Source organism: Amphiura filiformis, chromosome 11 (assembly GCF_039555335.1).
Source record: "Amphiura filiformis chromosome 11, Afil_fr2py, whole genome shotgun sequence".
NCBI classification, from domain to species: domain Eukaryota; kingdom Metazoa; phylum Echinodermata; class Ophiuroidea; order Amphilepidida; family Amphiuridae; genus Amphiura; species Amphiura filiformis.
The window spans coordinates 41257572-41280498 of NC_092638.1; the positions used below are offsets into that span (position 1 = coordinate 41257572).

At 36.5% G+C, this 22927-nt stretch overlaps 1 protein-coding gene across 2 annotated transcripts in view; it reads right to left on the reverse strand.

The window, feature by feature from the left end:
• Window positions 1–4319: 4319 nt before the first annotated feature.
• The window catches only part of LOC140164849 (GPI inositol-deacylase-like), a 50523-nt gene continuing 31915 nt past the window's right edge, over window positions 4320–22927 (reverse strand). Inside the window, exons 15-22 of one of the 2 annotated variants that reach the window (XR_011860591.1) lie at window positions 21166–21259; window positions 20369–20459; window positions 19382–19555; window positions 14285–14426; window positions 12288–12403; window positions 9695–9799; window positions 6813–7461; window positions 4320–6718 (exon numbers count right to left, since the gene is read on the reverse strand). Coding sequence is in view for 1 of the 2 variants with exons in the window: in XM_072188226.1 (XP_072044327.1) it covers window positions 7320–7461; window positions 9695–9799; window positions 12288–12403; window positions 14285–14426; window positions 19382–19555; window positions 20369–20459; window positions 21166–21259 (864 nt within the window). In the remaining variant the exon portion in view is untranslated. Of the gene's footprint in view, window positions 7462–9694; window positions 9800–12287; window positions 12404–14284; window positions 14427–19381; window positions 19556–20368; window positions 20460–21165; window positions 21260–22927 lie in introns of both variants that reach the window. The other variant, XM_072188226.1, reaches the window with a different exon arrangement.

Sequence of the window (22927 nt, forward strand, 5' to 3'; positions counted from 1 at the left end):
CTGGTCAGTAACCAAACAGTTGTCCAACTGACACAACAGCAAAATGCACTGACATGGAACACCTTCCTGGACCACATTCACAGCCCAACATATTTCTTTTGCTGAGTTCCAATTATTCGCCTGTACATGAACAAAAATTACACACAGGATTACTTCAATGGGCTATTCAGATGTATTCCGCACTTCCCCCCTATGGAAGACATTTAAAAAAATACAATTCCAGCTGGAATTGAGATGTGTCTAGAATTCCAGCAGTCATTTTTAGCAAAGATTCCGGCTGGAGGGTATGGAAGACATTGAGATTAGGTGAAATTCCGGCTGCTAAAATAAACAAGAGTGGGGATTGTTAAAGGCCATGGTGTGCCTATGGAAGACATTCACATTTCTTAATATTCCGGCTGGAAAATGGTCAAAAATGCTCCAATTCCAGCAGAATCTTCACTTATGATCACCATCTCGATTAACCTATGAAAGACATTTACTTGAATTCTGGCTGGAAACAAAAAATGTTCTAATTCCAGCTAGAACCCTATGGAAGACATTTACATTTACGTGAATTCCGGCTGGCCATATTAGACATATTACCACAATTCCGGCAGTGTCTTCCATGGGTTTTTCCTGACATGTAATTCCGGCTGTCAATTTAGCCCCAAATTCCGGAAGGGTCTTCCATAGGGGGGTGGAATACATCTGGAATAGCCCAATACTCTACTCTAAACACATGTCAGTAACCAAGCAGTTGTCCAACTGACACAACAGTAAAATGCACTGACACTGAACAGCTTCCGGGACCACATTCACAGGCGAATAATTGGAACCCAGCAAAAGAAATCTGTTGGGCTGTGAATGTGGTCCAGGAAGGGGTTCCATGTCAGTGCATTTTGCTGTTGTGTCAGTTGGACAACTGCTTGGTTACTGACATGTGTTTAGAGTAGAGTATTGAAGTAATCCTGTGTGTAATTTGTGTTCATTTTTGGATTTTTGTTCATCATGGATTGTACAATTACACGAGGACATGGGGACGATTGCTTAAGTCATAACCTGACTGGTGGCGTCTCTGAATATAGACCTGATTTGTATCTTCCATCTGGAGCAAGGGTTTAAAGGCTCAACCTATTCTTAGCTTTGAATCCTTTGCAATTTTTGTTGTAACTTAGTCTCGGAACATCAAATTCAACATCAACATCAAGAGTTCTGATGCTTTTGGTGGTTGGAGAATTCATTTGTTGTGTACTCTGTTGTGGTCAAAACCTATGTCTGCAAAACAGTATGACCGACAGTTGAGGATTTTCTTCAGGTCACCCTCTTGGATGACAATAGAATCAATCATGTTCTGACATTTACCAAAGAAAATCGCCATTTAATTTTCTAAAATACAAACAAACAAAAAAACACTATTTAATTCCAGTACATATGTTGCCAATGCATGTCACTCCACGATCGTGACCGGGTCGGTCCTATTGATGTACCATCCATCCATGAGTTCAACTAATATTTGGATCATATGAAGTTATTCTACATGTATCAAAAATCTCTTGCTCACAATATGGCTTTAAACAGAGTATTGTTTGGCCCTGAGAATTTGAAAGTGGAATACGACAAAGTGTGTATCTTTCCCAAAAAGGAATATATTCTTCTGTTGACTTGCTCAAGTCTGGTTTACACATCTGTCAATGTAAGTAGACTAGAGTCTGTTTGCTGAAGAAAGTGAATGAATGGTGAAATGAAAGCAGCACCGTTTTGGAAATTGTCACCTGTACAAGGATTTTGTACACAAAGGATACATATTATGCAAGTCTTCAGTGGTCTTTGCTAGATAAATTTGAATCAGGATATACATTCGTCCAGCACATTGAGTGCAACAGAACTTTATAATCAACAACAAGAAGAAGACTGGCAGATAAGTAAACATAGTAAATCATGGATTGTATATTATGCTTCATAAGAGATTCAAATTTTGTTATCTTATACAAACAGTGTGTTTTGTTGTGCATTCTGAAGTGTTCTTGGGCAAAAGGTGGTTTTAGCTCAGAGTCGGTGCAATCCATAACACTATATACAACTGAATGTTTTGTCAAATGATTGGTTTTTTAATCAAAGTAGTATTAAGGTTTCAAATACACACTTGTATACATGTACCTTGTACCATGAAGTTGTCATTGAATAAACTTCTAGATCTGAGGATCCATTGTGACCGTCCACCACAAACCAGCCATAAAGTCAGCAAATTGTATTCTGCGTTACAATGTAACATGTGCATGAAGGTTGTATTCATAGGTACCTCAAGTTGGTGCTACACGTATCTCATTTTGGTGTCAAACACCTTTTAAATCAATCAATAATCCTATTGTTGAAGAGGATAATAAGCTTCTACCCATGTCTATAGAGTTCTTATAGCTCTATAGTCTTTGTTTGCTTTGGCTAAATCCTGTTCAAGTGGTGGGTTACAAAGCATTGTATTTTGTCCAGGTATGTATAACCAACAATTAACAATGAGAGGGCATTCCTGAACCTCGTTGACTTGGGGATGATTTGAAACAGGCGGATGTGAGTTCACAAGGGCAATGTCTGGGATTATAGGTCACAATCGATGGGGAGAGATGAGGTCCGACCGAGTCTCCTACACAGGTTACGCTCCCTGTGGATGGGCGGAACCAATCTGGCTGATGTGGAGACTAAGGCAGTTTGCGTCGGTCTGATACTCGTCTATCCTCGTCTTTGACCGCCAATTATGACTGTTGGATATTTATTACAAGCAATGTGGAAAAGGAGACATGTAAAACCGAAATAAGGTACCATAACCCCACTTCTGGATATTGTTTGAAGTCAAATGATATACCATTTTAAAGCTTATGATATATATTTTCTAAACACGAAATAAAACAAAATTGATTGGGGCGAATTTACAGCTGGTTTGTGGTGGGCGATCACAATTTTAATTTGAGAATTACATATCGTCAGCCTGCTACGCTAATTGCCCGAGTCATTTTTTGTAATTTTGAGAACAAAATATGGTTGAAGCATGCATTTAAACATATTTATTCATCAATCTTTGTACAAGAACAAATGATGATGATACAAATGAAAGAGAAATAATCTAAAATAATTAGGGCGATTACAGTACTGATGCATGCTTGAACCACATTTTGTTCTTTGTTCTCAAAATTACAAAAAATGACGTAGGCAATTAGTGTAGCAGGCTGATGATATGCAGAACAGTTCTATATTAACATTCAGAAGTCTTCTTGCAGTAAACAGGTATACAATATTATGTTCACTTACAGTGTAAAATGCAATAATAAATTGATGACTTACATGTCATGTATATTGCACAATAATGACCTACGTCATCACTGAAATCATCAACAATTGTCCCTGTACCTGACCTTTGTAAATGCAGCATTACTATACATTGTGTCCAATGTGGTAGTGATGTCACTACATGTTTTAGGGTATGAGCTTTGAATAATGCATGCCGTTCTCACGGTACAATTACAATAGACAGAAACACAATTTTGACATCACTACCAAATTCAAAGCAACAGAGGGTATTAGTAATAGTAGGTTGGGTTTACTCTCAGTTACTCCCAATTCCACAAAAATACAGTACTAATTATGGGCGATTACAAATTTGTTCTCATGTTTTGCCAAATAAAACATTCCTCAATCCTAATCATTTAGTTGGAACTAACTTGCAATAAAAGACAAACTTTAATATTTAGCCAATTATTGGAAATAAGGGCCCGGACATGCATTTTAAAGGCGTTTTTGTATGCTGTGACAATAAAGCCTAAAGACTTGAACAAAGTCTAATCAGTAGATGCATTGTAGCTTTTAGCATTTTCCATAACCAATTATTAAAAATTAACATCAAATAGTAAGGGGCAGTCATTTTCTTCTCAAGGGGGATCATAAATATATGGGGGTCACAGAATTTTTTACAAAATAGGGGGGGGGGGGCATAATTTGTTACTTGTTTCCAGTCTGTGTGCATGGAAGGGGTCATAAAGAGAAGGAGTCATTAAAAGAAGAGAGAGTCATAAAAAATTTCAGCCTGATAGGTGGCCATAAAAATTGCTTCCAGTCACCAACATATACATGACCCCCCATCCAAAGAAAATGGGAACCACACAAGATTAAGAGCAATATCTAAGTTGCATGCTACAGAGTCTGAAAAGAAACCGTTGTGAATCACAACATTTGATGTGTGTCCGTTGTTTGGATAATTGGATTCATCTTTACTTAACTTTTTTTTATTGAGCTATGTTTCATTTGGCAAAGCAGGATAATACATTTTTTCACTCCCAAAAAATGAATGCGTGGAATAGGGAGTAGAGCAAAGCACGTATTGTGGTTCTATACGATTACAATAATGCATTAAATTGATCTTGTTTTAGACTGGGAGGACTCTTTAAAAGTTCAATAATTAACTCCACGAGTAATCGACCATATTGAAATGCAACTCACAGGAACCAATATAATGTACTGCTCGCACCTTTCTTTAAACAAAAATAAGATGAAAATGTGCATCTTAGCGATACATGTATGCTTGGTAAAAGAATGCGACAGTGCACTAATTTCTTCATCTGTGTAGCATATATGTGACCGTACAGCACAAATGAGCCGCAAATTCCCTAAATTGTATTTTGAGTTACAGTGTAAAATGTGTATGAAAGTCGTATTCATCAGTAACTCTAGCTGGCGCGACATCTATCTCATTTTGATAGTCAAACACCAATCAATAATCCTATTGTTGAAGTGGATAATAAGCTTCTACCTTAAATGGCTATAGAATATTTAATAGCTCTGGTCTTTGTTTGCTTTGGCTAAATCCAGTTCAAGTGGTAGGTTACCAGGCATTGTATTTTGTATAGGTATGTATAACCAACAATTAACAATGAGAAAACTTTCGTAAACCTCGTTGACTTGGGGATGATTTGAAATGACCACCAATTATGACTGTTTGATATTTATTGCCAGCAATGTGGGAAAAGAGACACATGTAGAAACGAAAAAAGCTACCATTTTGTTGAAGGAGCAAAGTTTAACAAACCATAGCCCCGCTTCTGGATATCGTTTGAAGTCAAATGATATACCATTTTAAAGCTTATGATGTATATTTTCTAAACACGAAATAAAACAAAATAAACCGGGGAAGGAATTTACGGCTCATTCGCCGTGTACGGTCACATATACACACGGCTGAATCTATAATTCAATGTATTGGACAAATCAACATTTAAAACAACATAAAACCCATACTAAATACTTGGATCGTATGTCCTTTGTCATGAAATATCACAATAGTATTAGTACTAGTCATAATTTGAATAAACATTAGCATAATAATGTTGAATACTCAATAAATATGTCAAAATTTCAGTAAACAACATGTATAGATAATAACAATAATTGTAGAAAAAAAATTCCGGAAGTGCTTATTGTGTATACTGATTTCCCAATTATATGCAAATGGATAAAATTAGTTAAAAAAAATCACTTAAATGCGGTGTAAAGCAATTAAAAATATCAATGATGAAAAAATAAGATCAAGGACTGGAATTGCTAACCTTATACAACACTCTCATTTGACCAAAAGTCGCCAATGGTCAACAAAAAGGCAAGTCCATCACAACATCTTGGGACTTCTTCTGATGAGGATGTGTGTCACACATCGAAAATTCAAGCTCAGTTGAATTTTTGTGCTGAAATTCAGTTTAAACTTTTAGAGAAAGAAATAAGAAATAAACAGATTACAGTACTCAACCCCTAATTAGTGACACGTGGACTTCAAACTTCCATGTTAAAGCATTCTCCTCCTTTTACTGCACTTTTAGCATACAATTGCCAACAAAATTGAATCCCGTTTGTCTGCAGCTCTTATTTCTAAAATTGATTTACAACATTGTTATACATGTACATGGACAAAATGTCAATTTTACTTATCTTACAAAGCTTACAAACTTTATGCAGAATTCATATTTTGACTTTATAGGGCTGCGTTCATTTTGCCATTTACACGGTTTAGAAGCTCATGTATACATTTTTAACAAAATGAATTATGATTGTATTTCGGTTTGGCATATCACTGATTAAACGCCCTGTGCCTGCCTATGGTACTAATTAAGTTAAATACAGTAAAGGCACTTTGAACAATATAATCACATAAGTACTTGCTAATTATTATGTTGAAACATAATATAAAACACACTTTGTAAAACATTTATACATTTATAATAAAGAAATAGTCAATTTTAACATTTTAAGCATATTAGAATCTAGAATCCTAGTGCTACTTTGGTAGTACTTCATCTATCTCTTGTCAATGTTAGCAAGTAAAGGTTATTTCTATAGCTTTGGTCATACTTTTTAATTTGGTTACATTTTGTATTTGTTTGAAAACATGTGCTAGTAATTTTGTGATATAATCAAGCAAAAGAGGGTTTATCCTTAGCGTAAGAGAGCACAGAATACTAATATGATTAGAGTTAGGGTTAGGGTTAGGATTTAGGGTTAGGGTAGGATTAGAGTTGGGATTTGTTTGGTGTTCTCTTACACGAAGGATACACCCAAAAGAGTCAGTCAATCATTTGAGGGACAAAACAATATGCTTCTATTCCCTGCAGAGTAAAATAACATTTTTCACATTTCTGAAAACAGTTGAAACAAATGATATTGAAACCTTGCCAAATTATTATGAATGAGAGCAATGGCATGCCTGGACTTTTTGTCAGGGAGTGCGAAGAAAAATTTGCTCAGTGAGCATTATTTTGGCACAATTTTACTGGGATATCTGCGTGCGTAGTGCACACAATTTTGCTATTTTACATTATTTTATACCCAAATGTGTTCACCAAATATGTGCATATTTAAACAGTACAAAGAAAAGGGAATGTATCTTTTTCTTCTTTTCTTTGAGTTATCAGGGAGGTGGTTGTCCCCCCCCCTGTCCCCTTTTCAGGCATGCCACTTAATGAGTGTCCACATTTGAGAATGGTTGACATCTGACTCTTGTTTTCCTGCAAGGCATGTACCTGACATATTGTGCATTATACTCCGATTAGCTCGTAATAGGTGGGACTCATAACATAGTGGATTGATATAGAATGGCGTACACACAGCTGGGCGCAGCACCTACACGAACTGCACTTTGCATATTGCGTGACCAATGTGCACTTTTGTGAATTTATGTGAGTTTGGACTTTATTGACTCATGCAGTAACAAGAAACAATTAATTCTCGCCTATTATGAGCTGATCATAGTATACGTAGTTGCCTATTATTCAGCCTACATAAATGGTTTATAATTGCACTATCATTTATTGCATAACTTGAATTAAAGCTACCAGAACAAATACAGCCGCTATAAAATAGGATAGTCTGTACATGGAGTAACTTGCATAGAGTACCATCAGAATTGCGATGAGGTAGAATATCCATGAACACAGCTTAGCAAGTCTCCTGAAAAAGAACACAAAGATGAAACAATAAAAAAGACTTCACTACAGTGCATTGAATGTGTTACACTAAACGGTTTGTGGCTCAATTGTCTTGCTCAACATAATATCTAATTGGTTGAATTTAGGAAGTCCATATTATGCACTTGACTAATACATTTCACGCTGTGAGTACTAGTGATTAAGATGGTTGAATCCACAACGCCCCATGATTTTGAAAAGGGCATTTCGTGATCCACAGCATTATCCCCCCCCCCCCCATTTTCTCAAAAAAGTTGAGATTTTTATATCACTGGAAACCTCTAGCTACATAATGTTTATGTACAAATTTTTTTTTGCAGATTAATTCTTTTAGCAAAGATATTGTGAAATTTGAATTTCGTTCTGGTATTCCAGAACGAAATTACAACACATTGTCTATGGAGCAGTGTAATACACATAATTATGCATAACTCGCAAACGCAAAATTGGAATCAATTGAAATTTTGGGAATGAGCTTTTTTCTTGGATATCTACTGAAAATGTCATAAAAAGAGGATGCTAGGATCACAAAATACTCCTTTAAATCATGAGGTGTTGTGGACTCTGGTGTTGTGGACTCTGGATGCTTGCTGTCCCAGCTCATTTTGTTTGGTCACCGATTATTGAAAGAATAGAGTAACGAGAAAGCATGGCATTGGGGTTTTTTTTTTACTCGTTTTTGGTGCATGAGGTCCCAGGTTCAATTCCCTGTGGTGGTATTTCTTGGGGTATTGACTTGGAAATAAAGTCTCAATTTAATTGGAAACATCTGTAGATTCAAATCCGACTTCCACTCACCCCCATGGTGTATTTGGAATTGGGTAAATGAACCATGTGAGCATTCCGCCCTTTGGAGGGGATGTTGGTCCAGTGTACAGAGAGCCATACCTGTATCTGTACATCGAGGGGTGAGAGCCAGAACGCTAGAAGTGCATTTTTGGCCAAAACAAGATTTTGGTACCAAAATAATCCCTACAACACTGGGCACCTTGTGATAGTATGCCATAATCAAGCTATAGTCACAGAAAGCATTATCAGCTTTTAAAGCCATATTGTAACATTTGCTGATGAGGACACCCTCAATATTTTTCAAAATTCTGTTTTTTTTACATGATTGTTATGTACTTAAGTAAACTAACATACCCTGCAAAATCAAGACTTTAGGTGCTGTAGTTTTGTCAAAATTCGAGATTTTGAATAAACCGCAGGAACTGTCCTTTTATTATTACGATGGAAATATTAGTCAAACGCATACACTATACGCATAACACAGTACGTACATGGCGTGCAGGCAGTCGAGACATATCAAAAGAGCCGACACGACTCGCGTTCGAATGAGTTGCTCGCATTGGCAACTTATGTGCTGGTATTAAATAGCGATTTTCTTTGTATTGCCTCGTCTGTTTGGGCCCAAATTAAAAGAGGACATATCTGACAGTGAAAACTAACATTTTATCTATTTCTTATGGAAATGTTATAATGTGACTTTAACTATATTTTTCCCACAACTACTGAACTTGGTGGGACTGTTTTCTTGGATTTGCTTTAAGACACTTAATTTGTGCACAACAGTTAAGTCAATTGAATACCTGAGTGGAAGAAGGGCCCAACTCCAATTTTTTACAAAAATGAGTTAGACCCAGCATTTATTGCCAACAGACTGATGATCTTCCTTGTGTGGGAAGGATGAGCCAAAATCCACTCTCCAAATAGTCTTCCACGTACACTTAATCATGGTTTTCATGGAAGAAAGGCCCAACTCCATGGAGTTGGGCCCTTCTTCCACAAATATAGTGTTAAAGAGGAATTTTATTCATCCATGAAATCTGCTTTTCACTACAATAAATTTTCTTGCCAACCTATCACATGAATTCTACTTGTGCAATTAATGGTGATTATCTAATTTCTGTAGCTATTTATAACACAGAACTGGTACTTGTGGTATATTAGTGGAAGAAGGGCCCAACTCCAGCTCGTATTAAGACCTGTACCGTTGCCATGGAAACATCATATTTAATTTTGAATGTATGTACTATTGTATGTTCATGTATTAAAGGTCCCCTGAAGATAAAAACGTTCTGCCTATAAAACTTTTCCAAATATTAAGTTTGTTCTTAATATCTCAAAAACAGTTTTGATGGAGTTGGGCCCTTCTTCCACTCAGGTATTCAATTGTAAGTTTGCAAGAACATTAATGAGGCAACAATGCAAAATACCTTGATTTTGGTAGAGTGTATCCAGGATTTAATAAGACCACCAATGTCGCACACACTATCAATGCTGAGTGCAGAGCTGGATCATTTGTCAAATGCATACTATACCTAAATCAAAATAAAAGAAAAAAGAGAATAAACTAAAGCAACTTTTGAATTACTTTCCTTTATCATGTGACAGATGATAGACTATTAGTTATTAGGTGAGGTTTGGGGTGATACGGACTCCGAGACTAGATGTAATCCATATCACCCCCTAAACTGAACCTAATAACGATTTTATCATACCGTACAAATAATCTCTCATAACAAGAAAAATTATTCACGGGTGTAATTCTTGGCTGATGATCTACATGATAATTATCCTATAAAGTAGGTCTAATACTCTAAAAAAGCTAAATAGCTCAACCAGCACGGTCATCCTCCAAATCAACTCACCACTGAGACCCGCTTTTTGATGCAAATTTTGTTGCACATTGTTGTTTGCTCTCTGCATTAATGATCAAGATTTATATTTGGAGTGGCAAATCTCAGTGAAATCCGTGTTTCAATGCATGATTATTATGAAACTCGTCGCTGTCCGAGTTTTTATGCAGAGCTGCGCATGCGTATGTCTTAACTAACATGATACAGTGCATCGATACGCGCATAGACGTACTCCGCAGGTATGATACAGCCCGTTGGGACGCACTCGGGGGTATGATACGAGAAATATCATGTCATTAAATTGGGGCGCTTATCCAATGAAAGCACAAAAAACTACTTGATGGTATGATAAAGGTCAATATTTACTACGATAACTAAATACCAAAGATTAAATAACTAAACATTTAAGAAATATTAAATTAACATCATGAACACTCTCCTTATTCTAAAATGAACAAAATTTGTTTACAAATTTAGTTGTGGGTACTGCGAACATGTTTGTGCATTATGCTCTACAACGGGCACCTCAACGACATGGCCGCTATCCTCTATCGTGTCATAGATGGCACCCAGGAACTAATGAAATTTAACACTTACAAGATAAACCACACCCACTGACTAAGAATACAGCATTATGTCACAAATATTAGAAACCTTGCTTGTATCAATAGATGGTTCTGAAATTTTGCATATTTTTTTTTATAGAAAGAAACAAAAATCTTACTCAAAATATGTACTTGAGAGCAAAATTTCAAAAATGTATTCAACTTACATGTAAGTAGCTTAATAAAGTAATTTAAAGGGGTGTTTATTCAGTACATTATTTCTATGTAGTTTCCATGCAAAACAACAATAGAAATAAGAACTGTAAATGAATGTAACCATCATTGAATATTGCATTGAAACAGACGGTTTCCTGTGATTTTATAGGCATACTATTACAGTTGCATGCTAGAGGTGAATAAACATGGGTGCTTTGGCAGGTGTAAGCTATATAGAAAGGGTTACAGGGTTATCACATTAAGATTATCCCATGATGTGATAAATAAAGATTACATGATTTACTGTGTCAATAACAGACAATGGGTCCAATTTGTGGGCACAACTTGGAAATTTTTTGTTTTAGAAAACTAATGCATTACAAAAGCTTCTAATTTTGTCATCAATCCAAAACTTTTTCAAATCTGACAGAACCTTGCAAAATTGTGCAAATAGTTTATATCTATGAGCTGGATGGTGGTAAGAAAAGATGTATCCTTGTTTGTGATATGGATTAGAATGTTTAAACTTTTTCTTTCTAGGATGCCATTTACACAAAGCAAGCAGCAGTGTCACAACAGGTGTTGTGACTAATATTACTTCAGTAAATAGATACATTTGTAGGATCGTAGATTAAATAATTCAAACATATTTGCTTGACAAATCCATTAAATAAGTACTCAAGACTTTAGCTTTTGCCGTCTGTGCTGACAGCTTGATCCCAAGTGATTTGGTCCACTGCTTTTCCTATAACTTCTTGCTGACATTCCCCGGAAGTGATAAGCAGTGGCTTGCATGTATGATAGACAGAAATGAGACCTTAAATGGTTGATTGCTTTAGCCCCTTTCTTGCAAATTTGGATAGCTTCCCTTATTTTTCCTGTGAATGTATTTGAGTCCTTGTCGAGGATTGTTGCTCTCTCCCATTCAATGACATTTTATGTTATGAAGTTGATTCATTTCTGTTTGCTCTGGTAAACTTCCATTCAGCTATTGTTTTAGAGTCTTTCTTATGCCCTTTCCACCTTATCCCAAACTGCCTGTAACAGTCGCCCTGCGGTGCTCCAGGTAAAAGGAGGAATCTCCACAGTGAACTTCGACCGATCTCATGTCAGCACACATGTCGCCGCACTGTTGACATTTGCGGAACTTTTTGGTGTAAATTTGACCTTTTATAGGACCCAACGTGTTTTACAGAGTTTTACCCTTCCAAATCAACTTCTGTGAGAATCAGAAACATGTTGGTCACTTGCGAATTTACTGCGGCCGCTACACTGTCCTTCAAGTAACTTGTGGTCAAGTTGTCAGCAAAGATGGCAAAAGCAAGAGTCTCGAGTACATTTTCATTGGATTTGTCAAGCAAAAATGTTTGACGTTTGAAATACAAATATTATGAACTTTGACAACTTACTTCAAATTCTGGTACCATACTAGGAGTGATGGTCCATTCAAAATAACCAACATCATGAGCAACATTAGAACAGAAAAATGGTAGTGAAAGGTCTCTTTGCCACGTAGACTCCCAACCTGGAAACAAACAAAAATCAAATGACTATTACTATACCTATAAAAACAGGGAAATCTGTTCAACTGACCAGTGGGGAACAAAAGGATGGATCCAAAAGGATACAACAGTATCACACTAGCAATGGATAAAATTGGTTAAAAACAGGGAAAATATGACACAACATCCAAAACATAAACAAAGTTAAAAACCCTTTGTTATATGTTTTGCGTTACTCCCCCATTGGATGTTGTGTCATATTTTCCCTGTTTTTAATATTATTTATACCTGTGATACTTAACAACGATTTATGAACTCATTCATATCAATAATATGTAAGAACCAAAAGGAGGTGGCTATGTATTAGCACATCCCATGCATTGATATTAATATCAATGATTTGAAAGATCCAATAGGAGCTGGCACTGATACATTGCCAGCTCCTATTAGTTCTTTCACATCATTAATAATCAAGTGTCTTTCATATATACCTTAAAAGTTATAATGATATTTGAACTATAATCTAGTCAACTGGACTTACTATTTTTTGAGTGGGAAATTTTCACGTCCAATCCTGAACGCATCATCAGCCCTACTGATCATCTGGCGGTAAAAGTTCATTGACCTGTGAAACAGATGTTGTAGTATCACAGGTTACCACCTTTGAGTTCAACCTGAGAGGTATCTTCCTGATCGCTGAACTGTAGGCCCCTGTCAAGTTGTGTCGTAGGCTGCCTCCTCTATTAAGTGAAGGCCCCTCCCGTTTCACATAAATAGCTTCTTTGACCCCTCGCTCATACAATCTGCTTTCTCTGTCCAAGATTTTCACATCCTTGTTGTCAAATGAGTGTTTAGTACTGTCCAAATGCGTAAAGACGGCCGAGTCACCACAACCAGTGCTGGCTCGTCTGTGCTGGTACATGCGTTTGGCAAGCGTTTGTTTAGTCTCCCCTATATACAATTCTTCACATCCACTGTCTTGACACTGAATCGCGTAGACAATGTTACTTTGCTTGTCCTTTGGTTGTTTATCTTTGGGGTGGACTAGCGCTTGGCGTAAGCGTGTTCTTGGGTTTGAAAGACACCGGTACCCCTTTGTCTCGAAAGATCCGGCGCAGTTTTTCAGACAGTCCGGAGACGTAGGGGATGGTGACGTTTCTACCGCGGTTTACTTCCCCGTCACCTTGAGTCTTGCGTGCGGCAGAGTCTTTGTCGGTAGATTTGGTCTGAGCGAGTGCTTTTTGAAAGATCCACTTACGATAACCGCAAAGGTTCAGTGCTTTTTGTAAGTGTTCTCATTCCTGTTCCTTCGCATCATCACTATAGAGGGAATAGTGTTCGCTCTATGAAATAAAGTGCATATTACACCCAGTTTGTGGATCAATGGGTGGTGCGAGTCAAACAACAGATACTGATCTGTGTGAGTGTCCTTGCGATAAACTGAAGTTTCTAGGCTGCCGTCGCTTTGCACGGTTACCAGACAGTCTAGGAAAGCAAGTTTGTTTTCCCTCAGTTCTTCCTGAGTGAACTTAATATGTTCATTGACGCTGTTGATATGTTCAAAGAAGGGGGCTAGTTGATCTTTGCGTAGCTTCACCCAAGTATCATCAACATAACGATACCAGTGGGAAGGGGGTACCAGCATACGATGCAAGGGCCAACTGTTCGAACTGACCTGTGATACTACATCATCCGTTTCACAGGTCACAGAACTTTTACCGCCAGATGATCAGTAGGGCTGATGATGCGTTCAGGATTGGACATGAAAATTTCCCACTCAAAATATAGTAAGTCCAGTTGACTAGATTATAGTTCAAATATCATTATTGTTTACTACCTGGATGAATGATAATCTTCACAAACGTACCTTAAAAGTTCATTTTCTGAGTTTAACCACAACTTACCCTAAAATAGTAGACTACAAGTGCACCTAGTAATGCTAGCTCACCACATGTCCCTACGCCTAGTGCTAGTAGCACCCCTGATATAGCAATACTGCGGTACAGGGATGAAGTGGGTTCCGTTGAACTGCCTTCAGTCTTTGGCCTAAAAACAAACAAAAATGAAAGTGTTTTTCAAGTTAGATTATTGAATTAGATAAGGAGCTCTGTGGATCACAGATGCCGCCTGCTTTCACTGGCTGGTATACATTGTCATTTTATTTTCTGAACATACATGTATGTTTGACCTCATGAAGAACCCACAATTGGACTATTATCAAACCTGGATGTTCTGATTGGACTTTGTGATATTACACTTGAATTACAAAGATTACGGCCATGTGTAATGTTATATTGTGAATTGAATTGAAATTATTTCAGTTGATCAAGTATTGAATTGGAATTGAATCAAAATAACTTTGAGTGTTGAAACATTGAATTAAAATTGCATCAAAATGATTTTGAGAAACAGAAAATCGAACTGGAAATGAATCAAATTAAAATTTGAAAGGGGATTAATTGAATTGGAATCAATATTTTAGTGCATTTTGATTCAAATCCAATTCAGTAGGTAATATAGACTTTGCAACTTGCAAGTTAACTTGATTTGTAAAATTTGCATTAAATCTGCCAAGTTCCTGCCAATCTCCAAAAGAAAATTGTCACATTTTTTACAAGGTCACTCATTAAAATTCTCCCTCAGACTGAAATGCATGAACAATATTTGATTTTGTACATGCATACGTGTTACGTGTGAGTGCATAAAATTTGTCATGCCTGGAACCTGTGTGCGTATACACACCTACATTAGGGTGCATCATCTGCCCTTTTTGTCATAGTTTTGTCTGTCCCCAGTCTAAAAAGTTTCCATTTGGGTTGAAAACATCACCAGTGAAATTTTAAGTAAATTGAAGTTGGTTTGGGTGGGCCACCGCGCGTTTGAAATTTGTAACTGCAAGGTTGCCGAATTCAACAGGTTTAAAATGGAAAAATGCTGAATTATAGCCTTTAAAGTCCAATTAAAGTGGTCAAATTGTCATAATAAGACTCCTGTATGTAGACGTGATAATAACAATCCTAAACAATCCTAATTTAAACTACTTGACCATTTAAAACACTATTTTTGTACTATTTGCAAGTATTGTGTATAATGCCGCAAAGTACAATACAATATGGCATCCCCCCTGTAAAATCTGCAAAAAAAGTATGTCAGCCAGTATATCTTCATTGTCCAGGTATTGGTTGTGTGGACATGACCCATACCTAATATAAAAGTCACAACTCATTCAGTTTCTGAGCAATTGACCCCCAACTTGGTACTTGGTCATATTTGTACAGTATTACTGACCAATCTATGCCGCAATCAGCAAGATTGGCAATTTGACGCTCCTGAAAAATCTCATTGAAGTATGTCAGCCAGTATATCTCTTCATTGTCCAGTTGTTGGTTGTCTGGATATAACCCATACCCAATATAAATGTCACAACTCTTGAACTCATTTAGTTTCTGAGAAATTGACCCCCAAAATTGGTACTTTGTACAGTATTACAGACAATCTATGCCGCAATTAGCATGATTAGCAAGATGGCAATTTCCTAGAAATTCTCAATGAACTGAATGAAGTATGTCAGCCAGTATAGCTGTTCATTGGCTGTCTAGTTATTGGCTGTCTAGTAACTGGCTGCCTACCCAATACAAAGGTCAAAACTCATCTAGTATTTGAAAAAATGACCCCTAAACTTGGTACTCAGCCGCAAAATCCCAAATTCCGCACTTCTTAGCCTTTTTGTGGTGGCTTGTTTACTATCAAGACTTCAGAAATACAAAATGAAATGTAAATTTAAGTTAGGAACTTTTGAAAATCCCCTTTAGCATGGGGAAAAAATTATAATTTCATACTGGTCGCATTGAGATATTGCTCCATGACATTGGTCACTTGTAAGACGTTTCTGTAGCTGGACCCTTTTTATGGGGTCCCATTTTTTTGTTAAGTTAAACCAGGGAATAAATATCAATGACAATGTTAAGTCCATGAATTGTATCTAGTACCTGCTCACAGCCTGCACAGGGCCATACAAAATTAATTTCATATTGTATTTCTAACGTCTTGACAATTGCCAACACAAAAAAGGGTAAAAAGTGTGGAATTTGGGATTTTGCTGCAGAGTAGGCCTACCAAGTTTAAGGGTCATTTTCCAAGAAACTAGATGAATTTTGACCTTTCCTTTGTATTGAGTAGGGTGATGTCCAGACAGTCAACAACTGAACAATGAAGAGCTGACTGACATACTTCATTGAGATTTTCCAGGGGGTCACTCCCTATTATACAGGTACAAATATGACCAAATACCAAGTTTGGGGGTCAATTGCTAAGAAACTGAAAGAGTGGTGACTTTTATATTAGGTATTGGTCATGTCCAGACAACCAATAACTGGACAATGAAGAGATATACTGGCGGACATACTTCATTGAGATTTTTCAGGTGGGTCAAATTGCCATTGTCATTGTACTTCGCAGCATTAAATCTGTACACAATATAGTACAAATAGTACAAAAATAGTGTTTTAAATGGTCAAGTAGTTTAAAATAGGTTTGTTTAGGATTGTTATTATCAAAATCACATATAGGATATAAGCTACTATCACTCTGCAATAGTTCATGGGATACTCTTACACAGTGTAATAATTTTGATGTGTAAAATAATGCAAATAATAACGTGAAAGAGCAGTCGGTGGAAGAGATGGTACTTACTGCACATCTCGAAACCAGAACATAAATCTTGGCCGACTTGCAGAATAAGTTCCACTACAGTACAATCGACCAGTAATTCTCGTTATAGCCTAGTAACGGATGAGGATTTGTTTAGACTTATAGGAGAAGATAGTGCAGACACCAAAACGCAAAACAAATTTGCAAATAGTGTCTTTAAGGTGAGCAATATTTGGAAGCAAACAGGCTACTAGTCTCATGGCGGTGTTTTAGATGTTACAACATTTTCATGGCAAGTGTATGCTTTAGTCGTCCAACCGATCAGATGCCAAAAAATATGAATGAGGTGTATAAAACAAATATACAGGGTGTCTCAATAAAAATAGGCCCTGTTGATTGGGGGACTTGAACTTAAAATGTTGGCAGTAAAATCAAAACTTGTTTTAAGATTCAAAACCCATGATGTTTCTTCTTAAAAATGGTGCACAAAACATCAAAATCCGTTCACGCGTCACTGAGATAATTGGGATTTTACAAATAGACCCATTTTTGGACCGTTCCAATGGGGCAATACACATTAAACACTAATGTGCCGCATTGCAGTTTACAATGGACAAAAAGAAATTATAAGCTGCTGCTGAGTACGAGTTACAAAAATTAACAAATCAATTAATCTCTCAAAGAATGTTTTTTTACACATTTCTGTTTGGGTTAACAATATGTGAAAATATATTTTTCTAAAAATGTTGTTCAAACATTTCTTAAGCAACAATACGGGCCAAGCGGTCACTTAAGTTTAACATTATGCATGACCAAAAAACACGAAAATGAGTTCTTTTCCCGAATGAATCTCACGAATGGCGTTTTGTGGCCCAAAAACGCTAGTTGATGCGCGACTAGTGATTTTCAAAACATAGCCTAAACAGGATTTAACCGTTTCAGCATAAAGATCCCTACACAGGATTTAGCGCAATTTAACAACAAATAGGCAGGTTTTTTATCTGAAAGGGAGCACCAATACAGAATTCAAAAATAATACACCCTTTATATGTGTTCTTTATCATTTTCCAATATTTATAATGTTTGAGTGATGGTCCTGGTGCAAATCAGTTGAGGAAACATGCTCTGCAAATTAGCGGGATCAATAAATGACTCCTAAACCATGTAAAGTTATGTAAACGCATCAACTAGCGAATATCAATTCGCGCGATTCATTTTGACCTTTTTTCCTGGTCACGCATGTATACATTATGAACGTTAACTGACCTCATGGCCCTGTTGTTGCTTGAGAAATGTATATTTTTAGAAGGTATATTTTCATATATTAACTCAAAGAGAACGGTGTGAAAAACATTCTTCGGGATATCAATTGATTTGTTGGTGGGTTGATGTTTTCAACTCGTACCCAGCAAGACTGAGAGTTTACTTCATTATGTGTATTGCCCCATTGGAACGGTCCTAACATGGTTCTTTTGTACAATCCCGATTATCTCAGTGACCCGTGAACGGATTTTGATGCTTTGTACACCATCTTAAAGACGAAACGTCATGGTTCTTGAATCTACAAAAAAGTTTTGATTTTACTGCCGACATTTTAAGTTACGTCCCCTAATCCACAGGGCCTATTTTTATTGAGACACCCTGTAGACTGCTCTTTATTCGGGAGATGGTGAGAATTGTTTTTCCCTTTGATCTTCAGACCATGGGTCTACTTTTACCCCTCGACCTGAAATAGTAGATTCATGGTCTCAAGATCACCAAGGGTTCCCCTTATCTCCTGCATGAGCAGTCTAAAGTAAGCCAAAAAATTAAGGTACCAGTTATGTTTACCCCATGTATATCCTAAACAAAGACAGATATGTCATAATTGGAACTAGCAGCCAATAGCTGAATCTTTTAGCTCACATTTAAGACCTCATTCGTAGAAATAAAGACACGACGATCCAAAACCCTAAGGAAGGTGCCAATATAAAAGTTGCAGTTTCTTCTATTGCATGCGCTATTGATTTGTACACAAAGCGTTCGCGAATAAGGGAACCAGCGCCGTGCCTCCATTGATTAGCACGTTAAAACTAGCGTCATGCTTCCACTGATTAGAACACAAAAGTGCAACTTTCGATTTCGTCTCTTCAGTAGGTTTTAGATCACCGTTTGTTTAATTCTCGACCAATTTCAACAAATAGGGTCTTGAATCAGAGCTAAAGAGTTCAGGTATTAGCTGCTTGTTTTAATTTTGACATATTTGTCTTTATTTAGGATATACAGGGGTGAACACAACTGGTACCTTAATTTTTGGGCTTACTGTATATTTGTATATTAACATCTGGTCTAGAATAAAAGATAATTCTTACCTTTGAAATAACTGTGTAATTTTGCCTCCAACCTGCAGTTTAATGGACAGCATGGATGCCATCATACAGATTAATGCATAGCCAAATAGGAACATAAGAAGAGGCAATAACCCATAGCTGATATTCTTGTCTTCTAGCATCCTCAAATCAAAGGTTGTATCCAATGGATCATATCTGACAATGAAAAACAAATAAACTACGATCATCATAAATAATGCTTTCTACAGAATGTGTGTGAAGCCAAAATGTTTGTGTGATCAGTATTTTGAATAATGAATAGGTCTGTCTCATTCATATGTGCCATACTGCATCACCATCCAATATTTCTTCTCATCTAATTAATACATTGTACACTTGCAAGTTTTCAATTTGTAGCAACAACCAACAAAATCTGCAAAGTTGAGTTGAACCAACAGACATGTACACACCAATTCCACTATACAACATGTTTGTGAGTACAATGGTACATAGCTAGGCACAGAGACATATCTGAAATCGGTGCACCGGTGCTCTTCAAAAGCAAAAAAGTATTCATGTGTCTGATGCTTTACTGTACTCCTTCACTCTTGTTGTTCCTAAGCTGCTGTGAACCACTGATTGGCCCATGTGGTGTTGTTTTATAGTGCCTAGGAGCCTATGTAAGTTCTTGACATGTGTCACTCTTCATTTATTTTACAGTAACTTATATCACAAGAAACTTTACTACAGTTTGTCCACTCTGAAGTACAAAGTGACAATGCGTGTGTGTACAACGCGTTAACAGTGCATAGTGCTGCGTCTCTGCTGCAGGTATGCGTGCTTAAGTCGGCACAATGTGTGTGTCCGCGTCTGTACTTTGTACTTCAGAGTAGACTGACTGTAGCTGTGATTTACCAAAGCTTAAAATTGAAAACAGGAGTTGTTTTACCAAAACTGTCACTTGGATAAAGTACAATTGTAGATCAACTTATCATGTTTGCTTTTGATATAAGCAGGTTTAATACTTACTTGAAAATGCCTCTGAATAGTGCAATTGGTGGTACAACAATGTATGGCTTACAATAACTAGACTGCACCCACACAAACGATTCAAGCGGCTCTGCAATGTAACAATAAAATCTTAGACATCAAAAGACACTTCTAGTGAGATTGGATTAAATGGGTCTGGACCAAGTGGCATTGGACCTAATAGCAAATCTCCTACCTAAAAGCTGTGGTATTCAACAGGCTCATAGCCAGGATTTATTGGCAGAAGGAAATATCAAACTTGTAGATCTTTATTTTTTCCAGAAAAAAGGCAGTTTGCATGGAAAAAAAGGACTAACCCCATCCTACAAAACTGTACTTTGTGAACTTATTTTAACATGTTCACTAAAAAAGCAGCCCTGTCCTTAATTCCTATATCATCTTGTAAAACATCTTTCCAAAATCCATGTGCACTATGTGGAAACCAAAAGTAATACTACTTGTTTCAAGGAAAATAACAACATCACAGTTGGCCTAGAGATTGACATGTGTAGCTTATTAACATGCTACATTATCTATATGTGATGCGATCAAGCAAAATTAGTCGCAACTCGAAAATATTAAATTTTCTAATAGGATAGTAAAAAGCTTTATCAAAGCTGCATTTTGCAGAAAACCCAATTGAAATTGAGCAACCAGTTCCAAAGATATGAGCAATTAAATAGTTTCCAAACAACAGGAAAAAAAAGGAAATATTGCCTTTGTTTGGCTATATCTCAAAAGCAATATTTCCTAGTTCCGACTGATTTTGCTTGATCGCATCACATACTTGTACTCACTTGTTGTGTAAATATGCTTCAGATGAAAGGCTAGAACCAGCAGACAGTTTATTACCATAAAGCATGGTATTAACCCCATGTGAAATCGAAAAAGCTGTAACACAAAGATATGGCAATATGTTCATCAGCTGGTGTTCTAAGGAGTTAAGGGGGTATTTTATGATCTAGCATCCTCATTTTAAAGTATAGATTGATATATATTTCAGTTGATTCTGACAAGTTACCCATACCATATTTGATCTAATTAGTGACCTCCACTAACAAGCACCACCTCTGAACTTCCATCTATGTAAGCGCCCTTTTCAGTGCATGTATTATAAAGGGACAAATTCAGAGTTAAATCACATTAAATTCATCTTGGTATTGAGTTGCAGTAGTTGTATTATTTCTATTTTCTTGAATAAAAATATTCTTTGGCATGAAATACTACCCAGTTTGGCTTTCAAAATATCAGGTGGTTTGCGTAACTAAATGTACTACAATTAGGAATTTTCCATCATTGGACAATGGGATTTCACTTGACAACTTTCAAATGCTCAGGACATCACAAAATGATAAGTCTGTTAATAAATAATAGTATCACAGTCTAAAACCATTGAGGTTCTGCAATAAATATAACTTACCTTTAAGGGTTCTATAACCTTTAATTGCACAGTATTTTTTTGAGACCTGATACATGAGAGCACACCACGCACACGAAATTGCATTCTGAATACAAGGAATGTCCTTCTGATATCATTTTTTTTTAATTTGCTATATAATGCAAATTTTATGGCACATTATTTAAAATTGACATTTAACAGTCCTCAAAAAGAAATACAGTCTATTACAATATTGGTCTAAGAACTTCATAACCAACAACTAAAGTTCTTGGCAGCTCTTACGAGGGATATAGGGGATGAATAGGAATTATAATCACCTTTTTCTTCCCAGGGAGCACAGAAGAGGAAGCAAAACTGTGCGAGTGTGTGATATCTTTGATATATATAATGGGAATTTGTTTGGAAATCAGTAATGGTCTCAACAGGAATTCATAGAATTCACATTATTTTTTGTGTCTTCTTTTCTCCACTGACTTCATGAATCTAAGTTGATACATTTTCAAACTCCAATTAGCAGGAAGTCATTTGTGTGAATGCAATGCAAGAATCAGATTGATTCTTACATTGTACAAGAAAATGCTTATCCTAATTAGTCATTCACCTTTTATGATTTTATCAATTTGACCTTTGATCCCACTGGAGTTTTTTAAAGTTGTCATGGGATAGGTAAACATCATAATGCTACATACATTTGATAAGCATGTTTAATGAAATATCTCTGTAACTGATATCACTCTTATCAAGATAGTCAGCATAATCAACCAAGTGACTACACATCACGAAAGCCTTTGATTTACAAGTTTCAATATTATATTAAAACAATATTGAACTAGATAACCATGTATTGTAAAAGCATTTAGTATCAACACATAATTGGTCAATATAACCATCTGCAGTTCAAGTACAAATGTACCAATTAATCCTGTTGTACATATATATATCAGAGTCTGTAACCAGAGTTACTGTCTTTATAGCTGTGTTTGTGTTACTAGGTAATCTACTATGTCAAACAAACAGTAGCTGTAAGTCAAGACCAGCTTATATAAGTGCTGAATGTGGAGTAGTCACCTGATTTGGTCAAACAGATACATTCTTGTCAATGAACTGTGTGAAAGCAGATTTCAGTGTATACCTGAAACAGTTGTGTCAAATTGGTGTGA